This window comes from Pygocentrus nattereri, chromosome 11 (genome assembly GCF_015220715.1).
Source record: "Pygocentrus nattereri isolate fPygNat1 chromosome 11, fPygNat1.pri, whole genome shotgun sequence".
Classification (NCBI taxonomy): domain Eukaryota; kingdom Metazoa; phylum Chordata; class Actinopteri; order Characiformes; family Serrasalmidae; genus Pygocentrus; species Pygocentrus nattereri.
The window spans coordinates 5,788,756-5,808,404 of NC_051221.1; the positions used below are offsets into that span (position 1 = coordinate 5,788,756).

Below are 19,649 nucleotides of genomic sequence, written 5' to 3' on the forward strand. Positions count from 1 at the left end.
TGCTTTAGTACAGTCACTAGCAGTTTCTTCTGATGCTATTCCAGACAGCTTCGCTAGTGAGGATCAACATGGTGGTTTACCCATCATTCCTCATTTTTCCGAGGAGGAAATTAGAGACAAGCAGAGAGCTGACCCCTGTATCAGAGAGGTTATCAGTATGATAGAGACTGGTGAGAAGTTAGTTCCAGCAATCCGAACAGAGCTTCCTCAGATTACCTATCTGTTACGTCAGTTGAGCCGCCTTAGTCTACACAATCAGATATTGTATCGTAGGCGTTTAGAAGGTAGCACTCCAACGTATCAACTTGTTTTGCCTGAAGAACTTTGCCCTGTGGTCCTGAAAAGTCTCCATGATGATATGGGACACATGGGTATAGACCGCACCATGGACTTGATAAGAACCAGATTCTATTGGCCAAAGTTAGCAGATGATGTGGAAAGGAAGGTCAAGACGTGTGAAAGATGTGTTCGAAGAAAAAGCTTACCAGAGAAAGCTGCACCATTGACAAACATTGTCTCAACCAGACCTTTGGAGCTTGTGTGCATGGATTTTCTATCCATAGAACCTGACAGTAAAAATACTAAGGATGTCCTGGTCCTTACAGACCATTTCACTAAATACGCCATCGCTATTCCAACACCCAATCAGAAGGCCCAGACCTTCGCAAAATGTCTATGGGATAACTTAATTGTTCAATATGGTATTCCCGAATGTTTGCATAGCGACCAAGGTCCAGACTTCGAGTCCCATGTTATCAAAGAGCTATGTCAGCTTATGGGGATTCGTAAGACTCATACCACACCGTACCACCCCAGAAGTAATCCTGTGGAACGTTTCAACAGGACCCTTCTGAATATGCTTGGGACATTGAGGGACGAAGATAAATCCCGATGGCGGAATTTCGTGAAGCCTCTGGTACATGCTTACAATTGCACACGAAACGATGTAACTGGGTTCACCCCTTATGAGTTAATGTTTGGACGACAGCCGAGGCTGCCGGTCGACTTAGCATTTGGTCTACCATTGCAGTCTGATCAGCGCAAGTCCCATTCGCAATATGTGCAAGAGCTCAAATCGCACCTTGAAGATAGTTTTAAGATAGCTAGCCTAAATTCTGAAAAGAATGCCAAAGCAAATAAAACCAGGTTCGATGCGCACATAACTGCCTCCAAGCTGGAAGCAGGTGATCGAGTTTTAGTGCGAGCTGTTCGTCTGAGAGGCAAGCATAAACTTGCTGATAGGTGGGAAACCGACATCCACGTAGTGGTGAAGAAAGCAGGAGATCTCCCAGTTTACACAGTCAGGCCGGAAAATCATGATGGTCCCTTGAGAACTCTGCATAGAGACCTCTTACGTCCTTGCAGTTTTTTACCAGTGAGTGTGGGGAGGCCTGTTACACCACAACGTCCTCGCCGACCCCAGACAAGGCAGTTTGCTGAGTGCAACACAGAAGATGTGTTTTCTGATTTTGAGGAAGACTTTGAGATTCACAGACATGGGAGATTGCCTGCCATGACGCCCACGAGATTTACGGCTGTCTACGAGATACCTAGGAGAGATGAAAGTAACTTACCTGGTGATGATCCTGTGAATGAAAGTAACTTACCTGCCGATGGTCCTGTAGACAAAAATGACCTACCTGTTGTAGTTCCAGTGGAAGATGACTACCTAACTCCAGGTACCCCTGTGAGAGAAAAGACACAAGATCAGCCTGAAAGTCAGTCGCTTCATCTGACTTTTGCAGTTGACACAAATGTTGCAGAACCAGCCGAGGCAGACTCCAATGCCAATTCTTCTGAGCCGGCAGATGAGGCTGAACCTCAGGAAATGGCTGAACAGAGCATCCGGATGTATGAACAACCAGAGGAAGTTAGTAACGTCCCATTGGAAGAGAGCAATGCTGTATCAAGTGACGATGCCGCCACAGAAACACTTGATGGTATTAGACGATCGACAAGAAACAGAGAAAGACCTGACAGGTTACAGTATTCACGCCTGGGACATCCACTAATATCCATTGTTCAGTCCTTGTTCCAAGGGTTGAGTACAGCCTTTACGGATGTTCTGCAAGATGCCCAAGATTCAGAATATTTGCTTACTTCCTGCCCTAAGCTTACAACCAAGCAGCCACCCCCATGCACAGGGACGTGCATGATTTCAAGAGGGGAGGGTGTAGCCCAGACTAATAATTTAGTCATTTAGTTGTTAAACTTTTAGAAAGAACAGCAATAGTGGAATTAATAAAAATAATTAAATAATTTATTTGCACAAGAAACTAGGTTAAACACATATTTACTTTAAATAAATGACAAGAAAAAAAATGGTTTATTTTATTTTATTTTATGGGATTTATTTCTGGTTTCTGATTGGCTTGCAGGCCTAGGGAGGTTTGTTGACCAATGAGGTTGCACAACATAGGTGTGTGCGGCGGGTGAACACGCGGTTCCCGGCGTTTTTCTCACACTAGGGCAGACAGCGGTAGAGCGAGCACCTGGAGCTCAGATCTTTCCAGCTAATCGGAAATAAAACAAAGTAAAAGTTAATAAAAGTTCACTAAAACATCACAGAACATTCCTAGTTAGCAGGATTACTTACCTGGAGCTGTAATTGGAGCGTCTGCGTTGTCTACCCCGTGTGAGCATGCTGCGGTTTCCCCGCATTGGTCAGGTTTTTTGAGAGAGGTGAAGTTGAACTGAATTCCAGTGATTTGGATGGCGAGCCGAGCCCGACTATCTGAACCAAGGAACCTTACTGCATGCAGCGAACTGAACTGAACTCTGATTCCACGTTCACACTGACACTGAGCCTATTCACTTCTGAGCTTGGTAGGCTAAACTTGCACTCCCACAAATCGCAGGATCCTACATTCGCTCGACTTAACTTTGTGGACATGGACTGTGGTATGCGAACACATTTCCAATTGGAATCAGAACACTAAAGGACGTCTAAGTCCCAGGATTCTCTAATTTCCATTTTCTGAACGTGACTGGTGTTTATTATTTTCTTTGTTTTTTTCTCTTCTCACAATTACCCGGGTAACATGTTTTGTATGCATTGAATTGTGTTTTTTTGTATTAAATTGAACAATTCCTTTTTCCAAATATACTTTTAGTAGTCCAGTGTGGTCTCAGTGGTTTGGTTGCTCTGGCTCTGTAGTCAAATCTAGTGAGGAAACTTCTGATTGGCCCAATTGAATTTCTTATATACATACTTTGCTATATCTAAGAACTACACTTACCGTACTGTACACCTAATACTGGTTACAGACTTCTTAAAGAAGAAGTTACAGGTCTGTGAGAGCCAGAAATCTTGCTTGTTTGTGGGTGACAAAATAATTATTTTCCACCATAATTTACAAATAAATTCTTTAAAAGTCCTACATTGTGATTTCCTGGATTTTTTTCTCATTTTGTCATAGTTGAAGTGCAGCTATGTGTAACGCGGAGCGATGAGGCGGACACATGTGCGGAGGTAAGCGACTTTTATTAAGGGCAAATCCAGGGTCGTGGTCAAAACGGTCCAGGGTCAAAGAGCCAATACGGACAGATTTGGGGGTTCAGACATGACAAACTATAGACAGATTCAAACAGGGCAAGGACATACAACAAAGATGGATACATTCATACAAAGACCGGCAAACACTAAGGCCAAACACAGGGCTTAAATAACAAAGGGTAACGAGGGACAGGTGAACACAATCAGGGGCGGAGTAACCAAACAGGGGGCGGGAGTTAAACCAAAACAAACACACATGGACAAACCAAAACAAAGGCACATGGAGTGGGAGGAGCCAATCGTGACACTGTGATGAAAATTGCAGACCTCTCATCTTTCTAAGTAGGAGAACTTGCACAATCAGTGGCTGACTAAATACTTCTTGCCTCACTGTATCAGTCTGAAAGATCCAGTTAAAAGAAGCCGCCTGTTTAATGCTAAGGAATAAAAGAGGCTGTTAAACAGTCATGACTGATGTTTCCGGTATATTAAACCACAGAAAATGTCGTTAGTTGATCCTCAGCTGATTCCAAGTAACACGTCTTTGCTGACATGAGTGTGAACTGAGAAAAGGGGAAGCTGTGTGAGGCGGAAGGAGCAGAGCTTTTATTGTCCTGTAAGTGTGTTAGAGAGTGCAGGCAGTAGTTCCTTTAGTTAGCGTGCACATCAAACCCACAGCCAGACGGAATTCTCACTGCACAGACGCAAGACCATGAAGCTTCTCCTGTTAGTGTGTCTCCTGACCTACAGCTCCACAGGCACAGCTCAGACCGGTGAGTAGACCACCTCACACTGTGAAGACTCATTATAGGACCATTAGACCGGCCTGCAGATTGGTTGCTACATTCAAGTCCACTGTGGTGGTGCTCAGAGGCAAAATTACAAATACTGTCCAAATACTTATGGACATGACCATATAACTGTCCTTCTCACCAAAGAATTGGAAGAGAACAGCGTTAGTAACATTTAATACAATAGATTGTTACACATTTTAAATAAAGAAATAAGTCTAATAATCTTAGTAATATTAATAATTATACATTTTTCATGGAAATCTACAGGGAATTGCAAAAGTCTAGGCATCTGTGGTCAAATTTTCCATAACTCTGATTAGTTAAGCGAGAAGAAAAAGACAAAAGATGTAATATTCTTCTCAGTATTTTAAGCAAAAATAGTGTATCATTTCTATTTTGTACCGTTTTAGAGTGAAAAAAGGAAACAAGCACCATGTAAAAGAGACTTGGATGAAATGGGTGAAAATCCCCCCAATAAATCACCTTAAAGACTCTTAGCTGGCAACAGAAAGCATTTACAAGGGGTGCTACTGAGCACTGACCATGCAGGGTGCCCAAACTTTTGCCTAAGACTCTTCTCTTTTTCTGTTGTGTTGAAACTTTAAAAGATGGAAGTAAAAAGTAATCTGGCTTAAAATATGAAATAAATTGGACATTTTCAAATCTCTGCCTTTTGGAAGTCAGGTCATCTTTTAGTCGCTTAGCTATTCACAGTAACGGAAATTTTGACCAGGGGGCTCGAAACTTTTGCACGCCTTTGTATGTCACTGGGGCGGCGCGGGGGGCTCTCGCTGTCGCCTCACAGCAAGAAGGGCCTGGGATTGATTCCCCCAGCCGGGTGACCAGGGTCCTCTCTGTGTGGAGTTTGCATGTTCTCCCTGTGTCTGGTGGGTTTCCTCCCACAGTCCAAAGACATGCAGCCAGGCTGATTGGACAGGCAATGGACTGGACTGTCCCGATGACAGCTGGGATAAGCTTCAGCACCCCCATGACCCTGAGGGAGAAGTGGCTTAGAAAATGTGTGTGTGTGTGTGTGTGTGTGTGTGTGTGTGTGAGAGCCCAGTGCTCGGTGAGTCACGAGCCGTTTCCTCCTTCTGTTCCCAATCTGATCCCCTGAGTCGACAATACGTGACTGAGGTGTCCTTGAGCAAGACGCCTAACCTCCAACTGCTCCCCGGGTGCTGCGGATAGGGCTGCCCACTGCCCCTAGTGTGTGTGTGTGGTGTTTCACTGCACGGATGGGTTAAATGCGGAGGTGAAATTTCTCTGTTGTGGGACTAATAAGGGTCACTTAGTCTTAAACGTGTCTACTTCCATGTTCGTCTCACTGCATCTTATGGGACAGCTCTGCTGCAGTGCGCAGCGCCCGATGGTTTGTGGTGTGGTGAAATCTGCACAGCAAGACAGTCCAGCAGATTTCATCTTAATGCCACTGAAGGCAGCCACCGCACTCTGTTTAGCCAATCAGGCAACGCTAGAATGGTTTTCAACACAAACAACAAACACGACTTTCTCAGAGAAAGCTTCCGGTTTCACACAGAACTGCTAACAGTGAGGATTTGGAGGGAAGAAGCGTGATGGGATCAAGTTGATATGGTTTGAGCAGAAATGTGAAATCATATGGAGGTTACTTGCTAAGGTAGTGGTTTTCAATGCACATGGGCAGGAAACTGCTTGTTTAGGCTTGTGCACCAACTGCATACAGAACAAATGGACACAGTGGATCTGAATTGCATCTGAAACGGGCACAAAATGCTCGAAATGCTCAACACATCAGGCCCAGAAACCTTTTATAGCTCATAGTGAGTCACACTGTGTTCTAAACCACATCAACATGCAGCCTGTAACAAGACCTGGGTGTAGAAGTCCTGGGTGCATATTTAGAACAGGTTTGTGCGTTTGTTAGAAACATTAGCCTTGCAGATCCCGTTCTAAACTAAAGAAGCCAAATGTTGACTCCAAACATTCACGCTCATAAAAGTTTTATATCGCACTCCTACATGACAGTGATGTTACTCTTCCAAGGCTGTAGCAATGCTTATGGTGACTTCATATGAGATTCTTTAGATTCAACACTGATTCTACATCACAGACTTTCCTACTATATGCCTTCACTATACCTTCACATCTGATCTAAAATCAAGCCCTAAACTTCACCCTAATCATAAATCCTGATTTCTAGTGGTACAACACTGTGACTAAGTACTTGCTCCTCATTACTTCTACCTATGGATATTAGTCACTCTTGATTGCTCCAAATGAACCTTTTAAATTAGTCAAATTACCTTAGTGGTGACTATGCTAGTTTCCATTAGCATTTCTGTGAGATTTACAGTCTTATTTAGCACCAAGCTAACAGTGTTGTACACTCATGTTCCCACACTGGGGTTGAAGCTCAAACAGCTCCCTATTCCCTACATAGTGCACTAGATTAATTAAAATACTGGCTCCGTTATTTTTATTTTGCAGTTTTACATTAAATACTTAAATTCAAAGCATGCTACATTAATAGAGAAGCCGGGGTGCAATCATTTAGCCTGTTAGCTAGCTGTATAGTATAGAGTTAGAAAATAATCTGCCAGCCTCATATTTTAACCTTCTGGAGTCTGAGGGCATTTTTTCTATTTCTGCTACAGTAGCTCCCCTGGTGCTCCAGGTGTGTGAGTGCTGTGTGGAGAGCAGTGGTGATGGCATCTTCTGTGGACCTGTTTACTTCGTAGGCAAATTGGTGTGGATCAAAGGTGGGTGGGAGGATGGCTCTGACGTGATGCAGAACCAGTCCCTCAGAACACTTCATTAGGACCGGTGCGAGTGCGACCGGACGATAGTCATTGGCAGACTTCAGACAAGGTGGGACGATGGATTTGGACAGGTTGAAGATTTTTATGAAGACTACAGAGAGCTGGTCTGCACATACCTTCAGCACCTTTCCTGTCACTCCGTCAGGACCAGCAGCTTTTCTGGGGTTCACTGCCCTGAGCACACGTCTCACCTCGTGCCTGGAACAGGGAGAGAAAACACACGTGGATGAAGTGATGAATGAAGAGCTGTAATAAACTCATTTTAAGCTAATCTGCACATTTAACACTGAACCTGCTCCACTGTGTTCTTCATAACAGAGACTCTACATGTGAGGCAGACAGAGGGAAACACCGCCGTCCTTCGCTGTGGACGACTAACTAAAGGCCCAGTGACCTGGAGCAGAGACACCAATGGACAGAGAGTGGACATTCTGACCACTCATAATGGAGAGATGACCAAACACATCGCTGATCCAGACAGACGTTACAACTCACAAGCAGATCTAGTGCTGATTATACGCAGAGTCTCTCAGTCAGACGCTGGTAGATACGACTGCAGTGGAGCTACAGTGGAGCTCAGTGTGACTGAAGGTAAGAGTGAAACTCTCTAGACTCTACTCGTCTACTCCTCACATACGTTTCGCTATTTAGTGCTTGGAGACTTAATAATAATAATAATAATAATAATAATAATAATAATAATAATAATTTGTAATAAGTTACAGCTGGTTTAGTTAAGTATATGATAAATTCTAGAGTCTAGAGACTAGTGCAGCTGACGTGGACAGTCAAAGACACAATTAAAAACATTTTAAATATTAAATTATTGCTTTGAATCCTGATTGAGAGAGTATTTGAATACTCTTTTGGGAAATATCAACAGTGGAAGATGAAGTGCACAAACCATGTACTGGAGTTAAAGTAGAGACCCCCAAGGTAAAATATTCCTCCAGTAAAAGTAGAAGTCCTTACTCTAGATCTCAACTTGAGTAAAAGTACTAAAGTATTTCCCTTCAAATGTACTTAAGTATAAAGTAAAAGTACTAAAAGAGTAATTCTGGCTCTGATGTCCTGTTATCATTTTTATAACCAGACTGGCTTCATGAACTCATTTCAGGTGAAAGTCCTCCAGCGTCTCTCTTGGTAAACCAGTCTTTTAATAGAACGTCATTAATTAGTGACGCTGACGTCTATTAAAATGATCAGAAGCACAAAACACTGAAGGTAAACAGTTTCCATCAGGGAGAACCGAGTGGCTCTGAAATCACTTTTTACACACAAGCAAAGTTTCAGTTTCAGATTTATTTACAACTTAGTTCCAAGTTTAAGTTGAATAAAAACTGGCTTTAAACTCAGGATCACAGATGAGCTCCTTTACTATGTTGATCTGTAGGCGTCTGTTCATAAACATAAACCAGCCCAAACTCATTTACTATAAAATTAAATGGTGTTTGTAGTCTCGACTGCATATGTGGACATATTTCTATATTGAGCTCTATTTACACAAAGTTAGGTTAGTTCATCATTTATGTTGAACAGACTCTCCCAAAGTTTTACGCTGCTGCGCTGACGTTGAACCGCGTGGCTCTGAAATCACTTTCTACACACAAGCAAAGTTTCAGATTTATGGAAATGAATAGAAACTTTGGGAGAGTCTGTTCAACATAAATGATGTTAAACTAAGTTGTAAATAAATCTGAAACTGAAACTTTGCTTGTGTGTAAAAAGTGATTTCAGAGCCACTCGGTTCTCCCTGATGGAAACTGTTTACCTTCAGTGTTTTGTGCTTCTGATCAGTTTAATAGACGTCAGCGTCACTAATTAATGACGTTCTATTAAAAGACTGGTTTACCAAGAGAGACGCTGGAGGACTTTCACCTGAAATGAGTTCATGAAGCCAGTCTGGTTATAAAAATGATAACAGGACCAGATCAGAGCCAGAATTACTCTTTTAGTACTTTTACTTTATACTTAAGTACATTTGAAGGGAAATACTTCAGTACTTCTACTAAAGGTCTAGAGTAAGGACTTCTACTTTTACTGGAGTGATATTTTGCCTTGGGTGTCTCTACTTTAACTCGAGTACATGATTTCTGTATTTCGTCAACCTCTGCAAAGAAGTGACTGCGGCCAAATAATAAGCCCAGCTGTGAGTCAACCAAGCATCAGGATGGCTCTGCTGATGCTGGAGAAGATGAAACTGAACCCTCTGGGAGCGACTGGCGTTCATTGGAGGCTATGATTGTTTACCTCTGGATGAGCCACATGAAGCAATGTGAAATATTGATCTTTTGTGCATGTTCAGAATAATCTTGCACATAGATCACATTTAAAACATATTGTAAACAAAAACAAACAAACACAAACAAACAAAAGATTGTGAGAAAATCAGATGAGCCACTTTTACCCAGCCTTAGTCACATTTTATAAGAAATCTGATGTGACCGATTGAACCAAACACAAACAACAAACGTTATTTTCTACATTCTAGGCCCAAGCAGCTTTACCACATCCACAACTACTACAGAAGCTGCAGCAACAACACCTGCACCAACAACACCACCAACAACAACAACTGCACCCACAAGTGAAAGAAGAGCTACACCTGAAACGACAAGAACTACTAAAGCTTCATCTGGAGGAACAACTCAAGGTTCAAGTATGAGCAACTAAGCTACCAGATTTTTAATAAAGGATAAAATACAAATTGCATGACAGCAAAGAAAAACATGCAGGACACATTGTGCTTTAAACCCAAATCCTCATGTTTAAACAGGCAGCAAGGAAGAGCCGCCGCTCATCACTGCTGAAACAGCTGGTAGGTCACTTCTAACCTTACACTTCCACCTGAAATTGGGCACGACCACCGCTCGAACCCTTGTTGGCCACACGCTCCCAGTCTTTTCTCAAGGCTGCATCCTCCTCTTTGGGGTGCTGCAGCGGAGAGATGGAGCAGTGCGTCCTCCTTCCCACACGCAGAACTCCTTTCAGCTGGCAGCATCGATTCTCACATCATTTCAGTCATTTTACATGAAACTCACAAAAGCTGTACACTTCCTTTTAAGCATGCACACTTATTTTAAAGTGCATTAATATCGTTATAACCTGCGTGAGAAATGAAGAACTTCAGAGCTCCACCTGTCAGTCAAGCCTCCCTCCTGCTCTCCGATGTGTCGTACTCAGAAATTTAGGCCAGTATTCTTTTAAAGCTGGAAAATGACTCTGGCAGCCTGGTTTGATTTTAATTGTGGTTTTATTTTCAGTTCTATGGAAAGTCCTGATCATAGCAGTGAGCTGTCTGGTTGTTGTGGCGCTGGCTCTGTTCTCATGGAGAAGGTTCTACAAAAGGAAAGGTGATGACTGTTTCTATTGCACTAGTTATGATGCTACGTTTGCACTAGATTTTGTGTTATTACAAATAAGGTTTCTTGCATATTTATTCTTCCATACTTTAATGTGCATAGCAGGGGGACTCCTGGGGTCATATTACAGAAACTTCTCAACTCTGAAATCTTATCTGTTTAGTCACCATGGCAACTTCAGTTAGGGCTGTATTTAGTACAGTAGCTAATCCAGAATAACAGTTCCTACCTTCATGATCTCATCATTAACTCCAGATCAGAAAACAGCATCACACAGACATCCTAACTAGACTAAACCTCCGAAATCCTGTCCTAACTTTAGGATGAACCCTAACTTCTGTTTGAGGTCCGTTTCTCTGGTTTTGAGGCGGCTGAGTCAGGCAGTGTAGTTCACTTCCAGCATAATGAGCTCCAATTATTTCTACTGGAAAACGCGGCTTTCACTGGGAGACGTTTTTCTTTTCTATCTCTACGTTTAAATCTCAGACGCTGTCGACTCGAACTCCACTCCATGTTGATGATGAAATATTACAGTGATGGTGGTGTTTAACGAGGAGACGGAGCTGAACGTGTGTCTGTTTATTAGGAGGAATAACGTTAGCGCGTAAAGCATTTGGGAAATGGAGACTGAAACTGGGGAGCGGCGATGCTCTGATAAACAGCAGGGGGCACTCTCACAGTATTCACTACTTACAGTTTATCACTAGTTTTATTTGACCTTTTTGTACATCAGTAATGGTAGCTAATGTTAGCTGTCTGGCTAACTAACTTGATTTTTTGATTGTGTTTGTTTCAGCTGTGCACATCTGATCGGTTGCTGGGTGACAGACATGACAATTAGTTGTCGACTTCGATCAAGTTAGTTAAGATTTCCTGACTTAAGATAAGATTTGCTTCTGTAACACAAATGAGTAAAAACGTCTCATCTTGACCCGTCAGGTTCTGTAATACGGCCCCAGGAGCACAAGTGGATGACACTAAAGTCCACAAGTATACAAGTGTTACAAATGTGCTCACATGGAAATGGGGACAGTTGTATTGAGTAACATCTGTCCACGTTCTCAGCGAAGAACCTGTGCACACCCTGTTACACTCCTCCACAGTGGTTCTTTAGTGCCGCAGAGGAACTACTATCTTAAGAACCTGTGGGTCCCTGGTTCTTTGTAAGGTTATCTGTAATTTCATGGCTTTGCTGCAAATCATTTTTCAAAGAGCCACATTTGCACTAATTTCCGCTCCGTGTCACAGCAGCGCATCTTGTTACAAGGTCAGGAGAATTTCTATTACTCTATTGAAGACAACACACCAACCACACGACCTGGCGAGTAATATTTATTCATTTGATCAAATTAGTTTTAGAATTAGATGAGTATTTTATTTGAGCTGATACTGTTGACGTTAATGACCACAGTATTTTAACTAGTCTGCCCCTTGTACTATTTCTCTATTAGCAAGTGACCAACAAAGAGCAAAGGAACCCATCTACTACCTGGCAACCTTTCCAGGGGTCCAGATCACAGGTAAACCCACTGTAGTACTTTCTTAGGAGTCTATCTACTGGTTTATGCTCAGATTTGCATAAATCTTTTGTATTTGTTGTACAACCAACTCTACAATTACAGGTGACGTCAGAACTTGCTTTTTCAGCATTTTTTTTTCGTGGTCTGCAGCTTAGTGTACCAATGTCAACAGGTCAATTTGGACAAAACATGAAGTGTCTGACCAATAATCATGACATATGAAGGACTTCTGATAAACTGAGTGCATTTATATGGAACCAATGATTATCATAATCAGATTTCTACAGTTATGGGATCATTCAAATGGCAGCATACTCCGATCGAGAAATACGATTAGGAAATCCTGGATTTTAGCTCAATTCAGTCTAAACTTGGTGAAGGACACGTCTTCTGAGGGTGAGAGGAATTGATCTACTATTGTACCCATCATATCTTCACCATATTGCCGTATGTTGTAGACGTCAGGTCGAACCTTTAATGCGAAAAGACACAGCGTGGTCCGAAAATCTTCTGCCAAATCCGTCCCGGTAACTGACTTTTCAGGCTTTACAGGACGACTGGCAGCAGCACACTCACCATATTTCAGTGTGTTCTTTATTCTCCGTTCTCAGTAAAGCTACGTCTGTTAGTTTGATCAGAAGCTGCTTTAATTACATTGATCTATTAGTGTTTCCTCTGAAGCTCCTTTCAGACACGCATCGCTACCTGTGACTGTAGTGGAAGATAAATGTGAAGGTGCTCAGTGTGAACAGAAGCTCATCTGTTGATGGAAATTCAGCCACTAGAGTGAAACATTTCAGAAAGGCAGGTTTCTGGCTTAGTTGTGATCCACCCTGCGGGGGCCTGGCCTCTACTGCACAGACGCAACGCTGCAGGACCTGCAAAGCACAACACGTGTGGGAAATGAATGAAAAACTCTATTATATTATAATTCTCTCTATTATAACTCTACTATTATTAAAGCTACTGCATAAACGCCACAGAGCAAAGCACAACAGTAGTGGTTCAGTTGGGCGTGTTTATTTCTCTACATGATTCAGAAATTAAGAAGTTGTTGCCGTGGGTTTCACATCCTGTTTACCAGGAACACTCAAAATATAGCTTAAGACGTGAGAATGAAGCTCGAACGCTGCCGGTTAAAATAGCCCTCGCGTGTGAAATTGGCTGAAGTGACTCATTAGGACGTGCTTATATTTTTAAGCTCGGTCACAGAGGCTGAATGCCAAGCAGCCATTGGTTGATCCTGAGCAGCTCCGAGAAACTCTTTATAAATGCGCACACTTTCTCGGACTGTGCTGTAAAAGGTTCCTCGCCAGAGTAGTTCAACCACAACACAGTGGTCCAGATCTCCATCCACCCAGTAGAGATCATCAAATGCTGATTAGGTAGACGTCACCCAACTCAGGATCAGAATCAGGCTTTACTGGCCAGGTTTGTTTACATGTACAAGGAATTTGGTTTTGGTTTTTTGAGCACAAGATCAGACAGAGATTCACATGTAAAATAAATTAAATAAATAAAATAAAACAATAAAATACAAATACAACCTACCATCTCACACACACACACACACACACACACACACACCCACCCCTTACATTAAGCATTAAAGTGCTGAGTGCAGCAGTAGCTAAAGGGTGTATAGTGGTAAAGAAAGGGATCAGTGGGGTAACAGTCAGACAAGTGGGGTAATGAGGTGCCAAGTAAGATGTTAGAGACTTCTCACACAACTGTTTATTCTACTACCCCATTTTCTTCATATTTGTCTGTTTTAGAGCACCATGTTGAACATATTTCCCCACAAATACTTTCACAACATAAAACCGATGTTACACTAAACTGTTGGCGGGTAGATTTTCTTTGTCTTTGTGACTGAATGTAATAAATAGCCAAATCACACCGGCATCTCAAATGGTTAATGGTCAAATACACCTTCACATCCCTAATGAAGACGTTTCTGTCCTCAGTGTCACCTTGACCAAGTCATTTGTTGACACATTATTTATTGAAAAGAAAAAAGAAAAATCATCTACTGCTGCACCAGTTAGTAGAGGTCTGCACTACCATGGATTCCCGCAGGACCCAACACAATATCTTGCGGCACGGGCCTAATTTTCAGTGTTGCTTGCAGGAGTGGGCGGGGAATCAGACCCCTTCGGGCGGGAGCGGGAGGAGGCACACATAGAATTCATTTATATTAATGAACAGCCTAAAAAAAGTAGAGCGATCACTAAAAACACACGTAAAGTCATTCTCCAGCGACCAGTCAAGGAAACAATAATCACACCTACTGCTTCGCTGAAAGTCTCGCTTCTCATTTCACCGCTCAGGTTTACTGGTCAGCGCTTTGAGTCCCAGACGCCGCGGTGTTTAGAGAACAGACCCGGAGCCGTTTTTGTGTCACGCGTGAAAATGAAACCGAAGACTGTAGAAAAACGTAAAAACTCAATGTTATGTAATCCGTGATGAAATGCTAGTTAAACAGATTTCCTGGTTGGTCCATCGGGCCTAAAACTTTTGCCCAAGTCAGAAAGCTGTCGGGGACCAACAAACACACCATGTACATTTAGAGATGCTATTTTCATTGATCAAAGCGACTAATGTGACCATTTGTCCATCTGGAAACAGGAATGTCTGTATAACTTTCTCTCCGCCCTGCAGCTCAAACACTGCATGAAAGGTCAGCGCGTTCCAGCTGTAGTGCTGAGACGACACGTGTGAATCAGGCATCAGGGAGGCGAGCGTTCTCAGTCCGACGGCCACAGCTGCCCAGCAAAAACACCAAAAATAACCGCTCTGTGGGTCAATTCCTGCTCCGCGCTTAAACGATGAATAAACTGCGTTTGATGAAGTTACTCAGCGAGTCTGAGGACCATGACGGCCCTGTATTATGGATTTTGGAATAGACAGCGTCTGATACTGAAGGCCAGTTTGCCTTGACGGGAATGCGTAAGTGGGAGCGGGACGAAAATAAAAAGCCCTGCTCAGACCTCTACCAGTTAGCTCAAGTGGTCTGAAGTACCAGCCTACGTTACTCGAGTATAAAGGCATTCTGGTTTAACTCGGCCACTGAAAGACCCACAGCTCTTGTTCATCAATAAAATGCTTTCAAAAATACTCGTTTGTTGTTATTTTGTCGTTTCAGCTTGTTCAAACTTCCCAATGTAGCATGAGTGAGAACTAGGACACCAGGATCTCAGCCAAAGCCCTTTATTCTGTTCCTCCAGGTGTTCATGACGTCTAATGGATGCTCAAATATTCCTGTATTTACTTCTGCTTGAAAGCTTCTGTGTCTCTGAAGTTAAAGTCAAAATTCCTCTTTTCCTCTGCTTTGAACAGACACCCAGCAGAACATGTATGAGGCCAAATAACAACTCCGTATACCCCCCACCCCCCACCACCACCACCACCAAAGGTAAACACACAAAACTCGCTACAGTGTTTTCTGATTTATTTTACATATTTTATCTTCTTTAACTACTGAGTTTAAAATACTGTGATTTTTGCCAATTTAAGAGTTTTATTAAGTATTTCTTTTTATTTCTAAATCAGGAACAAGCTGAACAGCTATAGGCCAAAACCCAGAAGCCAACAGAATAAACTCTGGACTTTGCTCTCACTCCTTTACTGCATCACGGCCTCCTGTTGTATTATATTGTTCTGTTGACTGTCTGGTTGTTACTTTCAGACTTATTGCAGAGGCTACAGAGCTGTGTAAAATAACACACAGTACACTTAAAGGACTTCATCAGTGGGCAAAAAACTGTTTCCTGCCACGTCTATTAACGTTCAGAAGGTCAACTCTTTTACCTGGTTTAATTCATTATTTTAAACCAGATGTTATTTGTCTGTATAAGCGCCAAACCCAACTCACCTCGTCAGCCAACTATCGGTAGAACCAGCTGGAAAAGTTAGTCATACAAGGAACCTGTAGAATTTCACAACTTTTTTAAGAGGGTTTGTAGAGGATTTGGCCACCCAAATAAATGTACATCTTTAATTTAACTCGACAGTTTTTTTTCCTCATTCTTTATTATTAAGATTATTATTAATTATAATGCCATTTTGTGTCAAGATTCACAATATTTAAAGTTTCATTGCCTGCACAGTTTGGCTATGATAGCAGAGCATGAACTGGGGGAGGTGCTGCTACACCACCAGATATTTGCTTGCTCAACAGAAGAGAAGCAGACAATCCTCTGCTGTTCAGTGCTCAAGAAAGAAGGAACCACTGGCTCAGCCGTTCATATCACAGCGTATATCTAGACCAGTTATATCAGAGCTGGGGCAGCAGCTCTGGTGGGCCTTGTTCTGAAAGCTAGATGGACAGTTGTATGTTTCACCTGCTTGCTCTTTGTAGAACAAGGCTTTTTGTAGTTCTTGAAGCCGTTTCTTGTTCAAGCATTCTTTTTGGCTTTTAAGTAGTTTGGGGCAAATTTTCCTCTTTTCCTTTCAGTCCAAATACCCACCTGGGCTGAGTACCGTACCGGTCACCCCTCTACAAAGGTGTGACAAAGAGCTGCTGTGTGCCACGGCCTTAAGTAGAGGAGTCCACAGGTGTGCCAGGTTGGGCCTAATCAACCCAAGGGCTCCTGAGAAATGGAGTTCCCTGAACTTGTGGTGCCTCGACACCGTCGCCCTCTGCTGGCGGCTGGTGGCGCAGGCTGAGCCCTTACAATATGCTCCTTATTTATAGCTGAGGAAAAGATGAACACGTTAAAAGAATAGCTTTAATCACTGCCTGCACCTGTTCAGTTTCACAGAAATGACTAATCTTAAATGTCTTAGATATCGTTGGATTTAACCTTCTTCATTAATCTAGGGATCAAATCAGGGAGATCCGCCTTGCGTCTGGAAGTAGACTTTATTTCTTTATGCACACATTTATTCACAGACAGACAACAAGCTGAGCCACTGAACACTGTAGGAGTCGTGTTTAAATAGGTGGATTGATATCAAGATTAGCCATGGCCAACACATAACAGAGCAACAGAAAACAGAAGTGGCCATATAGGGACAGGCCAAAATGACAGGACAGGATGCCCCGCCCCCAGGATGTCCACACAGAGGTCATACACACTATATAAGACTGCAGTACATGATCATTCCTTCAATATAAACCAGAAAACATAGGAATTCATATGAGATCACGTCTAATGTGAGCTGTTCTGAGACACGTGGCTCTGTGTCAACTGGGGAAGTGGGTTATAGAGCCTCAGAGACCACAAAATCAAGGCTATTACAGATGAACAACTTCACGCTCTGATGCACGTGTGATTTTTTAAGCGTGCAGATCGCACCATGTTAATTTGAGGCCATACACTTCCTTTACTTGCTAGCTGCATTAGCCTTGTGGCCTTTACTTTCAGCCCTGCCGAATGATAACATTAAAGAAGAAAGTACTTTAGGTACTAAACCCATCTTGGCTGATTAACTGCATTGGAGGTGGGGTGCTGGGGTGAGGGGTGCACTACTGCTTAAAGCTGGGGTGTCCAATCTCCACACGGGTTTCTATTTGTGGTTAACACCTTCTTTAGTAGTGAACATAGTCCGGGGAACTACCCCCTCTGCATGTTCCCCAGACTATCATGTCAGGCCATGAAGACCTTTGTCGGCCCATGTGCAAAAATACAGTGCAATGAACCAGTTCTTCTAGGGCCTTGTGGGAGTTTTCAGGATGAGATCTGCAAAACTGTTTACCAAACCATATATAGAAACACAGTTGCATGCAAAATTTGGGCAAGTTTGGGCAACCCTGGCCAAATGACATTTTGAAGCAAAAGGAATTGAGCAAAAATCTGCAGAAATTATGTGATTTTATTATATATATATATATCTTTTTTTCCCACTTGTTAATGTTACTTTATATCTGATGACATTAAATAGCAGAAATAAATAAAACAGTAATTGTACAAATGTTTGGCTGCTCTACCAAGTCAGGCCTAGTAAGAACTCTCCTTTAGCAGATGTCACACCTTGCAAATGTTTTTTGTGGCTTTTAATTCTTCTTTTGCTTTTTGAAGAAGTAAAAGGTGTGGAATCCATTCTTCTGTCTACCTGTGCAGTGTTTCCTGGGTCACGGACTGCCACTCAACCCCAAAGCATAAGAGATCCACCCCTACGTTTAACAGTTGTCAAGATGTTCTCTTCATCAAATGCTGATCTAATTTTTGTTTTTCTTTCCTTCCATGCAGATTGTTTTCATTCAGTAACACTGCACAGCAGAATGTCTCTGCTGCTCCTGTATCAACGAATCCTTCCTACAGGTCCTTTGCTGTCATGTGGGGGTTTTGCTTTGCCTTTCTGAGCAGAATACGAGCAGTTCTGTCTGAGAGTTTACTTAGTCTTCCAGATCTTGCCTTGACCTTCACAGTTCCCCTTAGCTAGCTTTTTGGGTCAGTCGGATTCGACAGTTGGAGAGAATGTAGTTGTGTTTGAGGGGCGCAGACTCAGATTTTTGGCCTCCTGCTCGTGTTTCAGACCATTCAGTTTATCAAACGTTTGTTGTTTTTGGACACAACTCAAGCGGAACAGATTCCTGCAACAACCAATGAAAACTGAGATGGTGAAAAAGTAAATAAACAAAGAAAAATGGTAAAAAAAAAATCACTCATGTGTGGAGTGAAGCTTTTTAATGAGCTGAGTTTAAGGCCCAATCGAGTTTATGTACATTTAAAACTCTAAAAATCCCAACATCTCATTTTTAAATCCATGATCCTCTTAAACATGTTTACCTGCTGCTTCTTTACTGCCTCAGTGATAACAGCAGAGAAAACAGCAGCAGCAGCTCCACGTTTGTTTATTTGCATCTCCTAGGAACCTCCTAGAGTTCAGTTCGGGTCAGTTCTGTTCGGGGCAGCAGGAGAGTGGTGCATGATCTCCAGTATTTCAGAGCCCAATAAAATCTGCAAGAAACAGTCGTACAGTGTGAGATGCGCAGTGTTTTATAATCTGTTGAGACCTTAAAAGTCGTGTAGTGAACCCAAGGCTGGAGAGGAACCCATGGTTGTTCAATGTTAGCACAAGGCTTGAAGAGTCCGAGACTTTGTTATGCTCTGTAACTGTCATCAACTCACAGTTCCCATTAACATTTAACACACGTTACAATGTTACACTCTCAATAATATTAACATTTGCAGAAAAAGTTTGCTGCAGAGAGTTTGCTACTTTTCATTTAGGAAAAATCCACAAATTATCCACATAATTAGGCACTTACCTGTACTTATTAATCCTTTTATCAAAACCATCTTCCAAATGTGTGGACAATTAAAGACTGGAGCTCGTCTGCACATTCGGTCAGCCTCCTTCTACTCTTTTCATCAATGGAAAGGGCCCATTGTACCACAACTGATCATTAAACTCTACATCGTTCCTGAATGTGTAAGGCAGTCCAATCCTGCTTAGCAACTGCTGTTGTCCACCTTGGTCAATCCCTCATGCAGCATATGGATATAAGATGTGCCTGGAGTCCTTTGAAAGTGGAAGCTGATAAAGTAGAGTGGCTTTTCTAAAAACTTTCAAAGCAAGCATAGTTTGGCCCTGTGTTTAGCCCTAAATGTCCAGACCCAGCCATTCTGTTTGTGGTTGAGGTGGATGCCTTGGAGTGTGGCATGGGAGCTATACTGTCCCAGGTTGTGGGCAGTCCTCCCAGGACTTGTGGCCATTATTCAAGGACA

At 42.4% G+C, this 19,649-nt stretch overlaps 1 protein-coding gene across 2 annotated transcripts; it reads left to right on the forward strand.

The window, feature by feature from the left end:
• The first annotated feature begins 4,139 nt into the window (after positions 1 to 4,139).
• Positions 4,140 to 15,978, forward strand: LOC108416421 (mucin-5AC-like). 2 transcript variants are annotated; one of them, XM_037543057.1, is made up of 9 exons: positions 4,140 to 4,269; positions 7,410 to 7,682; positions 9,583 to 9,750; positions 9,868 to 9,909; positions 10,355 to 10,444; positions 11,702 to 11,774; positions 11,905 to 11,973; positions 15,313 to 15,388; positions 15,526 to 15,978. In XM_037543057.1, the coding sequence occupies exons 1-6, from the start codon at positions 4,209 to 4,211 to the stop codon at positions 11,746 to 11,748; spliced, it is 681 nt and encodes a 226-aa protein (XP_037398954.1). In that variant the 5' UTR covers positions 4,140 to 4,208; the 3' UTR covers positions 11,749 to 11,774; positions 11,905 to 11,973; positions 15,313 to 15,388; positions 15,526 to 15,978. The 2 variants fall into 2 exon arrangements, with proteins under 2 accessions (XP_037398954.1, XP_037398955.1); XM_037543058.1 differs by having other exon boundaries at positions 11,705 to 11,774.
• The last annotated feature ends 3,671 nt before the right edge of the window (positions 15,979 to 19,649 follow it).

Excerpts from the sequence above, each read along its gene's own strand:
- LOC108416421 (XM_037543057.1), top strand. The coding sequence starts at position 4,209 with ATGAAGCTTCTCCTGTTAGTGTGTCTCCTGACCTACAGCTCCACAGGC. Across the intron at positions 9,751-9,867 it reads AGGAACAACTCAAGGTTCAA|GCAGCAAGGAAGAGCCGCCG; the intron begins GTATGAGCAACT and ends ATGTTTAAACAG. Across the intron at positions 10,445-11,701 it reads AAGGTTCTACAAAAGGAAAG|CAGCGCATCTTGTTACAAGG; the intron begins GTGATGACTGTT and ends TCCGTGTCACAG.